This window comes from Takifugu rubripes, chromosome 21 (assembly GCF_901000725.2).
Source record: "Takifugu rubripes chromosome 21, fTakRub1.2, whole genome shotgun sequence".
In the NCBI taxonomy this organism is placed as follows: Eukaryota; Metazoa; Chordata; class Actinopteri; order Tetraodontiformes; family Tetraodontidae; genus Takifugu; species Takifugu rubripes.
In genome coordinates, this window is record NC_042305.1 from 12567445 (window position 1) to 12581852 (window position 14408).

A 14408-nucleotide genomic window follows, 5' to 3' on the forward strand; every position below is an offset into this window, starting at 1 on the left:
AAGGTAGACTGAAAGCATTTATGTTCCAGTGTGAAGGATTTGCAGTCATTTCCTGTCAGGAATCATCGCGCAAAGTTGAATATTATACATATAAATATTCACATGGGTGTAATTAGCTATATTTAGGAGGCATGGAAGAATCCATTCTGTTTCTTGACGGTGCTTTCCCTGACACTCTTGAAAGGGGAGGGATTCGAGGGCAGGTATTCAATTCTTATGCTCTATAACTGCCAAATATTGGACCTGTAAGAGTCCTGCTGCTCTTTTGAGTACTTGTTTTCAATTTCCCTCTCACTGGATTACCAGCGTGAGTGGATCCGTGGGTGCTCATTCAAACGGCCAACGGGAGCCCAGTTGTGGTGCTGTACTCACATGCGAGGCGAACGTGTGCCTTGCGACTCTTGGTTGTTCCAGCGGAGCTCCAGGCCACGCACTGGCACCAGTAATCCTCGGGGCCGAACAACTCTTCCACCTGCTGACGTGTGATTTCGATGCTGGCTTCTCTCACCACCAGACCTGCAGGAGAACACACCAGTACTGAGTCACGAGCACGATTTCAGAGGGAAAAAAGAGCCTTTGAGTGATAAATGAGCCACATATTCAGGTTCGTCAGGGAGCCACTGATACTCAAAGGAGAGAAAAAGCTGCGGTCTATTTAAGCTTTAACTCTGACATGCTTTTATGTCCGCTTAAGAAGCAAAGAGCTCAAGCAGAAACCATCTTAGCAAGTCAATAGAAGCAGGGGATAATCATACAATATCTACTGCTTTTTACAATCCCAGATCTTTTCTCCCAGCACATTCACTCCAGACTTCAAGTAAACTTTGTGGATAGCTCCGTTGCACTTGTGCCACTTATCCACTCTCCAATTTTTACCCTTCCATGTCCTTTTAATAGCCGCTCGGTGTCAGAGTGAAGTGTGAGCTTTGAAAAGTTGTCCTAAGAATGCAGGAGAGCAGAGATGCAGAGCCAGGAGTAAGGAAAATGATGCAGGATGGAGAGAATGCAATGGGAAAACAGGGATAAGGGCCACCCCGCCACCACCGCCCTGAAAAAAGGCTCAGCAGAGTGGTAAAAATAAAATACCATATAAAATGAAGGAAGGAAAGGTAGTGACAGAATAAGAGGTGGCAATGAAATGTGAAACAGGAAAGGGGATAAAAATGGGCTATAAGCGAACGCATGTGGGGGGAATGCTGGGTAAATGCTCTGAGGAAAGATCCCGGTAGTTCATTTCAGGTTCAGCAGTGTTGCAAAGAATCATGAAGCAATCTATATGGAGCTCCAGAAGTGTGACCTGAATAGTACGAAGGCTGCAAGGCTTAAACGGGAGATCCAGCAAACACGAGCGAGGCAGACCGCTGCCGTTAATGGCTGCCATCTGAGAGCCTCCGTGGGTAGAGAGGGGGCACGAGGATCCCAGATCTAAACGACGGCATAAAGGTTTGTGGACTGTCTGCGGGAACAAGGGATAAGCTCCAAGGGGGTGCAGACAGCCTTAAAGACAAAGGGCAAATATGGTGAAGAAGCCTGAGAATACTGAGCAAACAAGCAAAGGATTGTTACGGCTTTATAGCAAAGAGCACCAGGCACAGCCAGAGAGGAAGGAGCAAAGAAAATAGCAGATAAACTGGCAATTACATCCAGCGGGCGACCCTGGAATGAGGATTGTCAGTCTGTGGGTGGACCGCGATGGCGAGCAAAAAACACAGCGTGAGGCCTCACGGACACAGCGGATCAATAGAAGAGGAAGGGTTGGAGAAGAAAAAGTGTTAATTAAAGTGAAATTTGGGGGTTGACCAGAGCTGTCGAAAAGAAATCTCAAATATTGAATCATCTTCCAACATCGAAGCTGAATATCAAACACACAGCAGGGGGCAGTTATTGAACCAGCGGAGCGCTTCAAAAGACGAGCACATGGCTTCCTAATCATTCCGAATCAAACCTGCACTCTTTCATTAATAATGAGCAATAATGAAAGACGTTAGATCTGTAGAAAGGGTAACGGACCCCCATTTGAAAAGGAACACAAGCCCCCGGACATGAATCCGGTCTGGGCTCGCGTGACATCTGCCTGACGCGCCTCCACCATTCGCTTTGAAAAACAGGAGCAAAGTGAAGCTAAATGAGCTCCAGGCAGGTGGCAACAGGCTACGCTTGGAGCGGGAGAGTGGAAAGCAGGTCGGTGGACGGGCGATATCGCCTGCAATGTAACAGGGGAGAGGAGTGAGACGGAGGAATCAGAGGCAGACGGCAGGAAAACAATAACAGGAAGGGCACAAAGCGAAACGGGGCTACGAAAGAGAGATGAGCTGCTTTCCCGCTGAGAGGAAATCAATTGGCGTTATGACAGAATGCGTTCAATTTGGCGGGGGTGAAGGTTCAATCAGGAAAGACAAAGCAATCCCATAATACTGTCTTCATGCCTGGGGAAGACCATAACGTCAGGAGCTGGAGGGTCCTTTTCGAGGATCGGCCTCAGACGTGCACGGTCTCAGGTGCTAGTGGAGGCGGCAGGCTACTCTGACGGCCGAAAATAGATCCCTCGTCAAGAGCGTGATTTACGAGGCTTAATTAATCACGCATTCACGCCAGCACCATCTCACACCCTCCATTAGCCTTCAGTGAGCGCACGGGCTGCGATGTGCTGCGCTGGCACCAGAGAAACAACCTCTGGGCTGCTAACTTGCCTACGCGCTATTGACAACTGACCGTTACCGCCTGTGACATCGTAGGTCAACAGGAAATGATCCAATGCTAATCACCAACTACTGTATCCAAGGCAACGCCATTACGGCAGTCAATCGTGACGCTCCCCCGCATGTGTACTGTCGCCATTAACACTTTTCACATTAGTGTGTGTGCCTTTGCATGCACTTACAATGGAAGTCTGCAGTCAAAGAAACATCTCTATAATAGTTCTTCTGTTGTGAAAACGATGCCGTGATGGTGACGGCGACGGCGACAGTATCCGTCTGTGGATCTGGAGTCGATCCTGCTGTTTGCCGCCCTGGATCAAGTGAAGGAACTGAGGTGAACGCGTGGAGGGACGCTTCTTGTGGTCTGTCTCGAGTAGAGGGACGTGGATGACGAGTGGATGTGCGGTGTAACTTTTGGTGTTTGGGTTTTTAAAACATATATATATATATATATATATATATATATATATGAGGTTGTGTATATATATATACGTATATATATATACGTATATATATATAAACTCAGTATTTGATTTTTAAAAAATTAAAAAATTAAAATACAGGTTTTTCTTTTTGTGGTTCTAAAAGCGGTTGGCAAAATTTAAAAACTGCTTTCATTTTCTTTCACTAGTCAGCATAACAAAATACAGAATCATAAAGCGGCTCAAAGGGGGGAAAAGGTCCATTTTTCATAACCAGAAACTGGCGGATGAAAAGGAACAATTATGGTGCAGTGCAGCACACAAGAGGAGTTATTACATAATGAATAACAAAAATCCTCATTCTGGTAGCAAAGCGGGCCATTTTGCTGGGACCTGCAACTTTATAGGACTGCTTGAGGGTGAAGACACTGGTTTAAAGGTTGATCTTAACTGGGATTAGGTTGGGGATGAGGTCAGGGGTTGGGTCAGGAGGGTTAAGGTAGGAAGCTGAGCAAGGCATCGGGTCTACCAAAGTTAGTAATGTGAGGATGTGCGCGCGCGCGCGTGTGTGTGTGTGTATGTGTGTGACTGTCACATCGAGCAGGCGCTCTCTCGTCTTTTCGCTCCACAGGCCCAGTGAACCAGAACACTTCAGGACAAGAGAGAAAACTTCGAACCGCGCTCCACTCGCTGGCTTCCTTCACAAAAGATGAGGTCTGTCACTACTAATTGAACTGAAACGGTTCGGGCAGAGAAGAGAAAAACAAAATAAAAAAGAGACGGAGGAGAGGGAAGATGAAAACTCAGAGGAGAACATAGCAAAACAAAGGTGGGCGGTGGAGAACAGGCCTGGTGCCAGAGAGGAAGAGGAACCTTAGGAGGAAGCGAGTGGAGGGCAGATGAAGGAAAATAAGAGAAGAAATCAATAGGAGTGAGACGGCAGAGAAGGAGGGAGAGGACACAAATCACCTCAGTCGGTACAGAGCGCCGATAATGCACGTGTGTTTGTGTAAGTGTGTGTAGCTGTAGAGTCACAGGTCAGTCTAATACCTATTCACACTTTAGCTAATGGAAACAAAGTAAGTAGCCCGGTCCGTGCTATGTCATTAGCACACCTAATGCTAATGGAGATATTCTGAGGTCCAGCGTGTTGCTTAAGCAAACAAATCAGATATGCAGTATGCTTGAACTCCAAACGTAGGGTTAAATATTTTAAAATATTTTTTTTTAGCTAACAGTTTTTCTTAAACAAACTTGACCTCAGCCTCTTCATAACCTTCCCTTGAGTTGGACCCCAACAACCTCTACCTGCTCCATTAAATGCTTTCCTTCCTCGTGACCTTCTCCCTGACCAATGTGGCCGTATGCTAATTTCCCGAGCTGCTGGAAAGCTCACACGTGTGCTATTCTTTGACGATGATGACGAAAGCGTGAATACTTCATCGGTAACATTTATGCAGAGGGAGACGTGACCTCTGCACTTACGCCTCTCTGAGGAGCCGAGCGCACCGACTGGAAAATACATCGTGATTTATGGCGCTGTCTCAGCCCTGCACGCAGCCCCCTCGCTGTAGCTTAGACACGTAGCAGACCGTCATAAGCTTCTGGCGTCGCGCACGCATCGATGAAGCAGCAGGAAATTAAATTGGGAAACGTGGCAAACGAGTGGCCCAATCACAGCTGTGGGTGGACGATGGCGCTCACACGTCTGCAGGAACGCCGCGCCTACCGGGGCGTATCACCGGCTTACACTGACATGCTTTTAATGTTGAGAATCCTCGGAGCAATCCCACAAAGATCCACACAGAAGGTCGTAAACTGGGAACCAGTTCAAAGTGAGACGCCCTGAACGATTCTTACCATGAACCTATTCCCCTACAACTTGGGTTAATTTTATCTTGTGTACTTTTAAAAAAATTCTCATCCCTGATTTTAAAAGAAAGATAAAACCACCCCAGAAACTTAGAGTCAGCTCTTAAGCCGACTTTCCTGCATCTAAAGAAAGGAGAAAAGCAACCATAAGAATCCAGGAGGAGAGCCGGTGGGAGAAAACGAGAAGGGCCCAGCAGGAATTCCATCATCCTCCTCCTCGGTGGGACTCCCTGATATCTGCTGGCCTTTCCAGCCCCGTCATCCAGCATCCCACCATCACCCCCCGCACACTTCTCCTCTCTCAATTCTGAGTTTTATCTCCCTCCGTTCTCCTCCGTTTTTACCCTGCAGAAATCAGAGGGACGCACCCACCAGCTTGGAGTGACGGGAAGGTAAGAAGAACAGAGAGGACGAGACAGCCAGGGAGACAAACAAGGAGCACATTTCTTACCTGCGTCTGTGAACCTGCAGCAAACGCTGGGGAGGAAACAGCTCGCTGGGAACTACGGCTAAATACGGACCGCAGTGGCGACGACGACGGCAAGCACAACCACAACTAATACTATTACAAGAACTTCCAGTGAATATACAACTGTTGCAAGAACTTGAAATCAAATTGCGTTATTGATCCTCGCCTTGCTGCGGGATGAATTAAGCAGGCGTTAACTCAATTACAGCCAGACTGATATAACCTGTGGGATTTCATTGGGTTTAAAAATAAAAGAGAATCTGATTCAATCCAGATCTATTATGAGAACCGAACGGTTATTACAAAATCCGACTGCAGGACAATCAATGCCACTTTAAAGAATTTATTAAGTTCAAATGACTCATTCGGATTTTTAATACAATTTGTAATAGTTTGTGGAAAGCCTGAAATGTTGTAGACAGAGCGCACGTGGAGGGTGGCCAAATCTACGTGATGAACACATTTCTCTGTTCCTGTGAAGGTCGTGGCAGCATGAGGGCTCAGACAGCCTCTGCATCAGTGGGACCAGCCACCATCAACTCATCACCAGAGGAATGTCCTCACTTTGCTAGTTAAATGCATATTTTAGCCCTCAGTATGTAGCATCGAGTGCACACAAACATGCTTATCCTTGTATTTCTATCTCTGTGAGGACTTCCACAGTCATAATACACCACCTATCCCAACTAACCTTAACCTAAAACTACTTCAAACCAATTCTAATCCTCACTTCTGAAAAAATGTCTTCACTTTGGTAGTGAGATGAGTGTTTTGTACTCAATATGTAGCGGGTCTATAGAACACATATGCACAGCTCCTCCATATCAACTTGAGATGAGCCAATTTAAAGTTGGGCTCCCACCGACACTCGATCGGCGCTCTGCACACAAAAATAAGCACAGCGACATTTGCTCAGCTGCTGCCCTGAGACGTCAACTAAAAAAATTGAATTAAAGAAATCACAACAATCCAGACAGCAACACGTTCCCGCTAAGCTCTCTATCGTATTCAGCAGGTACATCAGCGGATCTTTGAGCCCGGGCCTAATCCTCCAGGCTGCGGACGCCAGCAACAAGCAGCTGAGTCCCGCCTCAAGTCCAGGAAGACAGTTTTTGAATGTCTTTGTCTTCCTGCCAAAGTGCCGCGGCGCGATGCTCTGCCACCTCGCCAGCAGAGCGACGCCACAGACCAAGTGACAAGTGTGGAAGTCTGGCAGCGGTCCAGAACATCACTGCGGATCCCATTAAACCGCCCCGCGACATCGCAGGGCCCGTGGCAGGGCGGCGCCTGTACATGTCCGACATGTGACCCGGCAAACACCGCCACTGATTTACCACGACAATTCCCGCCGCAAGCTCGCAAAACACAAATTTGGAGCGATGGTTTTATCGATATATGATAAAAAAGATGGATCCACCGCGTTTCCAGTTTGAAGTATCATCCCAATGGCGAGGAGAGGAGGGGAGAGGAGAGGAGAGGAGAGGAGAGGAGAGGAGAGGAGAGGAGAGGAGAGGAGAGGAGAGGAGAGGAGAGGAGAGGAGAGGAGAGGAGGGGGCAGGGGAGAGGAGAGGAGAGGAGAGGAGAGGAGAGGAGAGGAGAGGAGAGGAGAGGAGAGGAGAGGAGAGGAGACGGGAAGAGATTAGACAGACAGACAGACAGACAGACAGACAGACAGACAGACAGACAGACAGACAGACAGCGTACCTGAGTTCTCGTCCACTCTCTCCTCCACCGTGTGGTCCTTCTGATGGACCCACTCGCTGTTGCACTTGAAGTAAATCTGTGTGGCAGGTGTCGCTTTGCAGTACAGGTTGACGGGTTTATTCTTGACAATGTAGCCCTCCTCGGGTTCAAACAGGAAGTGAGGCAAGGGCTCGGGAGGATCGGAGGGGAAGGTTTCGGGGAGTTCGCTCAGACTCAGAAAATCGTCGTCGTCTCTCACTGCAGGACAAAGAAGCAGAAATGCAGTTTAGAATTAGCGCACGTTGACCCGTTTCCTGGTTTGGTCCGTTTAGGAGGCTTCAGGGGGACATTTCTGCTGGCTGAGGCGGCGCTCATGCTACCGCTCATTAGCATATGGTGATTCACAGCAGGGAGCAGCGTTGTCCCCTGAACGGAGAGCGTCCTCATTTCAACACCATTAATTACCTGGTCTCAGCCTGCTGACCTGCACCTCTACTTTTCTTCCTGCCGACCAATGAAAGGCAACTTTAATGAGGGTCTGATTGTGGCGCCCACTTGCGAGCTGCTGTTGCCATTGGACTTGAAAAGGGTACATTAATACATTGTTACAAATACATTTAATTCGGGTTACGAGAAAATGATGTCATCAATTCCTGATTACATTTAAAGAAGTGCTGTAATTTAACTACAAGGTCAGCAGTTCCAACAAGACGAGACATCCCATAACTGTGGATGAAATAAGTAGGATATTATGTATCGTGTAGTACAGCTAATAAGCTTTGGCAGGCTAATCTAGTTTGGACTCCTCAGCTCCCCCCAAAGGTCACTGATGCCAAGATGGGCTGATGTCAGTCGACGGCACTCATTTACATGTTAACCATCGTTTAATCCAAACATGGTGACATCACACACATTAACAGCCACTTCAGGCTATTAAATATTGGCCCTGCCATCCCATAACAAATCCACGGAGCAACATTCAAAATTAAAACTTTGATCTTTAGCAGAAGCACGAATAATAACTGACTGGAGAAGAAAAAACAAACAAGACACTGTGTTTCAGCATCTTCCCTGAGCTTTCAGTTTAATCTGGCCGTCCCACTATAACCAGTCCTTTCATCCACTTTGTCCAAGCGGAACCAGTCCATTTGTCCACTGCTCAAGAGAAACCGGTGCCCCTGAACACTGATATTCAGATTTGACCAAAGACAATTTTATTTGGTGAGTGAGTGAATGATGGAGGGCAGCAGGAGCCTCCGTCTCCTCTCTCTCTGCTACTCTCTCAAAAGTGTCCTGTAAGTGTTTCTGCGATCGTAATCACAGACACCAAAAATGTCTGGTCACCAGGTCGCCGGGGTCATCGCAGTACAGCGGAGGAGTGGGACTCAGAGGAGGATAGTGGCTTCTCCTCTCTCATAGCTAGTAATTTCCCCTCACTCCATCATGGCCGGCTTTGATTAGACCTTTTCTGACTGTTCTTAGTGCACCTGACTCACCAGGAGGTCCGTGACTCATAAGAAGACGAATGCACGCCACCGTTCTGACTCTCCTTCAAGGCCGACACTCGTTTTCCGCTCCACAACCGTAAACGTCCAACAACAAGGAAACAAGGACACACACGCCCATCTACTTCTGCCGTTATGGTTCTTATTTTAGCGGCTAGCAGAACGCCCTGGGCTTCAAGCTAAAAGCAGCTTAAGTAAAACAACAAGACCTAAATAAGAGGGTGGGGGGGGGCTTTGATGTGATGAAGCTGACACTTTCTCCCAGTTCTCTGAATGTTCGAAAGCTGGACGCCATTTCGGCTGCATCATTTTACGATCCACAGCTTGTTTTGCTCCGGCTCTTCGCCCAGTTCAGCCCCGGTTTGCTGCTCCGCTGAACCTCCCTGTTCGTAGCAACGTCACCCTTCTTTTCACGTTGCCTCGACGCTCGCTCTCGCTCACGTGTTGTTCAGCGGGGGGGTCACTGCACTGAACCGACGGTCGTATATTATTGTTTGGCTGGGGAAATGTGTTCGCCCGGAGAAAAGGGGGTGTGGAATGAGAAAAAAAGGGCCAGGTTCGGGTTTGGGGGGACACGCACACCGATGAATGAAAGCTTTGTCCGGGACAGGGCCACTTCCTCGCTCCGTTCGCTTCCTCTTTTTGCAAAATAGCGCTACTTTTGTGGCCCTTCGCCCCTGCAGCCCTCCTCAGATCCCCTGACAGGGTGAATTACAGATGCTAACAGCCCCGCTCATAAACATCTCGCCTGAATGTTGTCATTAATAATGGACGGCTGTAGCAGAACAACGTCCACCTTCGATTTACAGTATGTTGTAAATATGCAGCGGGGGTTGGGGGGAAAAAAAGACCAAGCCCAGTTCAGAACACCTGCAAGCTCAATAAAGGTGTGTAAATCTGCCATCAGGAGTGGCCAATCATCCCAGAGTGAACTGATGGCTGGAGAGATTGATGGGCGGATGACAAAAGGGGAAGAAAAAAAGGGAAAGCAGGGAAATGAAATGGATTCTAGTGTGAATGGTTTCAGGCAACGTGCGGTGGAACAACCACAAACATGAGGCGCTCCTCCCCGGGAAAAGCTCAATCAACACGGTCTTAAACAAGGACGCTTCTGGACACACATATTGGAAATATTCCATCATATCAGGCGTTTGTTTAAACCTCTTTAGAGACAATCTGGAAGATGAGTGGTTTGATACTCGGTCCTGCAGCAGAATTTTGGCTGAACTGGCGTGGGGAACAGCGTTGATAAAGTATGACGCGTCGGGTCATTTGTCCGTTGTTTTCTTTTAGCAACTTCTTGTCAAGTATGGGCAATTAGACCCCATCCATCAGTGCGCCTGGCGGACTGTCTCGCTGTGGCCGCTGAGGTCAGAACCATCAGAATTTGTTGAGCTGCGAAGGAAAACAAACAGGACGGTGGCGGCCGCTGTTAAACCCCGAGCTAATAATAACGTGCACATTTTTAAAGAAGTGGCTTTTGATGCTGGACGGAAAACTCCCGGCGCGTTCTGGTAATTCATCTGAGAACATGCAATTAGACACATTTTTAAAAGCCCTTTGGAAAGACTTTAATGGGAAGATGCTTTCTGATGTTCTGTGAGGTCCACCAACTTTTCTGGTAGACAGGATCCAATCGTGTTATGCCACTGGTATTGATTTTAATTGGACTCAAGGGAGAAGCAGTGTTTTACCTCGTGCAGCACGATGCCACTCGCTCGTTTAATTTTAGGGATAATTGTGAGTAGGGGATGGAAATTCACAGCACTCTTGAAGGATGCCGCAGGATCAATGGGGATTTTTGAACTGCTGGACAAGAAGTGCAGCCCTGAATGGAATAGTTCTGGTTAAATCATGTTTAAGGGCAGGGTGGCTGAGGAGGATCCAACAGATACTTCACAGATGCGTCCACAGATTAGCTGGCGGCCTGAGATAGTGCTCTGAAATTAAAACAACAGAAAAAGCAAGACAATCTCCAAACACGTGGAGGCGATCACAGTGAGATGAGTGTGTGCTGTTTGTTGGCATTGCCTGGTTGTTTCGTGCCTCAGTCTCGGCGGGGGGGGGGTCAACACGGTAAAATCACCGACAATAATACCCCGTTTAAAATCGAGATAAAAGCCTGTGGTTCAGCATCCATCCATACTTTAGTCCTAAATGGGGTGGCTATCCCAGGTAATGGGCTACATCGTGGACACCCAAATTCAAGACCTACTCAGTAACCAGGGAGAAACCCCCCTGGCCTCAGAGGGATTCTAACCCAGTGGCTTGAATTAATATGGATTTACTGGGGTCTCCCTCAAGGGCCTTTAACCCAGTGAGGGTTCCACCATCCCTCAGGTCTCTGAGGCCATGCAGGTGAACGTCAGGGGTGCAGGGGGACTGTGGGAGCAGTCGCCACATCAACATACGCATACAGCTGGTCTACCTGTGAAACTTTTGGTTTCTTACTTTCTGTCTTTAATATCCCACTGGATTCCCTGCACAGTACCTGGACTGGCACAAACAAGCGCGACTTCAAATGTTCCGCGGGGATACCGGGGGACACCGCTGGCAAACAGGTGAAGGAACCGGGGAGACATTCCTTCAGGGCAAGAGGGAAAGCAATATCCATGAATATGAAAGTACCCAGGAAGCCTTTTATGTTCCAATCTTATAGTAATAAAGCCTATAGGTGCATTAGCAAGGTCGTCTGAGCAAAAGGAAGTCGTAGCTCCTCTAGCAGCTTTGTTTACGGGAAACTATAACCTGGAACAGACTCGGGGCTTTAACCAACACACAGATGCTCCATCTGAGGGATTCGGTGACCTGTACCAGTCCCCCCACCAGGAAATCCCAACAAAACCATATAAGGTCAATAAAAAGGCCCCATGCGAAAGACTGCGGGGGTTTGTGCGTCCGTGTGCAGCGTTTGTTGATTGGTATCAGCGCAGTAGCCGTGGCGATCGTGGCGATTGAGCTCATACGTCTTATCGGAGATCGGGAATCAGCAGCAGCTGCAAAAACAGGCGCACAAACAGGGCGACAACTAAGAAAACAAAAGTGGAATGATCCCTATCTGTGTTAGACAGCGTGCACGTGTACGCGCACGCACACACACACTGATCAGTCATTTCCTCTACAGTGCGTGGGTGTTAGGAGGTCTTGGTTTACCAAATTGCAGGGGTTTTCATTTAAAGAACATTCAGATTTAAAAAATAAAAAAATACTATCATTTATTTGAACATTCCACAGGAGATTCAAGTGTTCAATTTTCTTAAGTGTTTCCTCTCCCTCTATTCAATTATTCATGCCTAAAACAACAGCTAACAATACTGCTGATGCTTTGTTTACCCAGTTTGGCTAAAATATTCCTTTTAGACACACTCGCTGCGCAGAAACTCTGACTACTTCTATTTATGAAAGTGCTGAAAATATTATATTTGGCAATAAGCAGCGGGAATGCAAGAGTTTTGGAACAATTACTGTAAATCAACATTTAATTTCCCCCTCTTCCTCGTGAATCGCGGACGCAGCCAGCGTGTGGAAGTGTGGGGTGCAAGAGGCTCGTTAAAGGAGTCAAATCTGCCCGTTAAAGGAGCAAACCCACAGATCCTCAGAAACACACCTATGTATCCATATGTATCAGCCCAGTGAAATCTAGGCCGCGTCTGTGAAGCCGCGGGAGGTGGAATTCACCAAACTGTCGGCGTCGTTTGATCCGGTATTGATGTGCTGCGCGCCGCCCTCGCTGTGTTTGTTGCATCTGCGCATCATTGCAGGAATAGATTTACACAAAGAAAATAAACCCCGTGTAGCCGCTGCAGGCACCTCAAGGTTGCGCTATCAAACATATGATAACATTCATACGCCTACAAGGCCGAGAACCAGATTTAGTTGGACTGGAGTCTGAAGACTTGTGTTATTACTTATTACTGCAGAATGACAATGAGTCCGAGGTCACCTGCAGGTTAAGGCAGATATTCGACCCTAATCTTGAATCTGACTGTTTGTTCAGCAAAATGCCCCCTCCTAATTAATGAGACACTTTATCTAAGGCAGTTTCAGCTTCTCCTGTCAGATTCTGAAGCGTCTGCAAAGGCACGTGTGGATATTTGTGTGCTTCTACACATTCAGAGAGAGTATGGAAGCGTCATGCATATTTCATTTAGTTCCAAATTAAAATTCGGGCAACTGAATTACCTCTGTTTATCAGGTCAGAGAAAAGTCAGAGTGCGCATTTGAGTGTTTGTGCGCGTGCAAATGTGTGTCTAGGGTCCGTCAGCGCGTATGAATTCTAATCTAAGAACTATAAACGTGCACTTATGCACATTTACAAACTCGCGTGTGCCCGTTGGCTGTGTTGCTGTTTCCAGCATAGCAGAACACCCCATATATGGTACGTGAGTATTTAGTATCCTTTAACATGCTGGAGGGGAAGGAGGAGTTGGTTTCTAACCGTTTAGCTGCCGAGTGTTGGTGGCTGCGTCCATGACAGGTCAGGAGGACTTGGAGCGATTTTCAGAAGTATCTGAAAACAGCCGCCATCACTTACTGGAACACTTCCAGTTGGACATACATCACACGTACACGCTACCGGGCCCAGTGACAGCTTAATCGAGGAGCGCACCAGCAGCTGAAGGGTGGGCGTTTGCAGGTAGGCTGCGCGAGCTCACGCCGTTGCTATTTTTTGTTGCCGTCAAAGCCAAGCATTGCACGAATCTATGCGGGGATATTTCTCCTGATTCGGACTGACGACTGCAGCTTCGGATTAATTGTGTCTTTCGGATTCTTCATCCCTTGGCCTGTTTTCCTGATGTCACCATCCTCACCTCACGCCTGCAGCTCAGAGGATGGGTAAGTCAAAGGGGGGTAAACGGGAGGCGAGGTGTGCCCAATTTGCCCTGAAGCAGCACCTAAGCTTCTGCTTAGCTCGCCATCCCGAGATGGTCCTTCACGGCTGACCAACAGGCGCTGTGGGTTTGGTTACGGATTTCATATCTTTTATGTGGGATGCTGCCCGGCCGGGGACATAAATCTCACAGCGCGTCGACAGCCGGGCCAGACGAGGACCCGGCTCAGTCTCCGCCTCAGCCGCCGGTTTTAATGCCGCCTGAACCTTGTCGCTGTTGTGAGCAACCGCATCGTACGCCATCAATCCAGGCGGTGGGACCGGTGGGAATGAATCTCAGGGTCCATCTGACAGCTGAGCAAAAGCTCGTAATTCAGCCCATCTTAAAAGCACGAGGTGACGCTTCAAACGTGGAGAGCAGCCATCCTCCCCGCCAATGCTAAATGCTAATGTTTAGATGTACCAGCATCGGTTCACGTGCGGTCTGGCTTATGCAACCAACTGGTCTCAGCTGCTGTGCAGTGGTAGCTTCCAGACGGATTCTCTGCCTTATCCCCAGGCCTGATGGGAAAAGGGAGAATCCACGTTCATTCATGTTTTACTATCACAGCTCCGCAACGCTGTTAACACCAGCAGCTAGCGCAGGGCAACGCATTAAAATATCAAAACATTAGCCTGGGAAACTGTTTTTATTTTCAGGCAAACTGAATAATGTTGTACTGGAAGGCTGATGCCTGATCGCATGGCTGGTGTGTGTGTGTGTGTGTGTGTGTGTGTGTGTGTGTGTGTGTGTGTGTGTGTGTGTGTGTGTGTTTCCACCTGTCAGTATCATTCCTTGAGGCTAAGTGTGATTCTTTTCCCTTTTCTATTAAACCCAACTGCTTTTCCTTTGCTTTTATCTTGGTCTGTGATGTCCCTTCCGTTTCT

At 47.9% G+C, this 14408-nt stretch overlaps 1 protein-coding gene across 2 annotated transcripts in view; it reads right to left on the minus strand.

Annotated features, from left to right (window-relative positions):
* LOC101075546 (netrin receptor UNC5C) overlaps positions 1-14408 on the minus strand; it is a 113289-nt gene that overhangs the window by 51750 nt on the left and 47131 nt on the right. For both annotated transcript variants that reach the window (XM_029830365.1, XM_029830366.1), the window contains exons 2-3: positions 7167-7403; positions 373-516 (exon numbers count right to left, since the gene is read on the minus strand). In XM_029830365.1, the coding sequence (XP_029686225.1) occupies positions 373-516; positions 7167-7403 (381 nt within the window). The remainder of the gene's footprint in view (positions 1-372; positions 517-7166; positions 7404-14408) is intronic.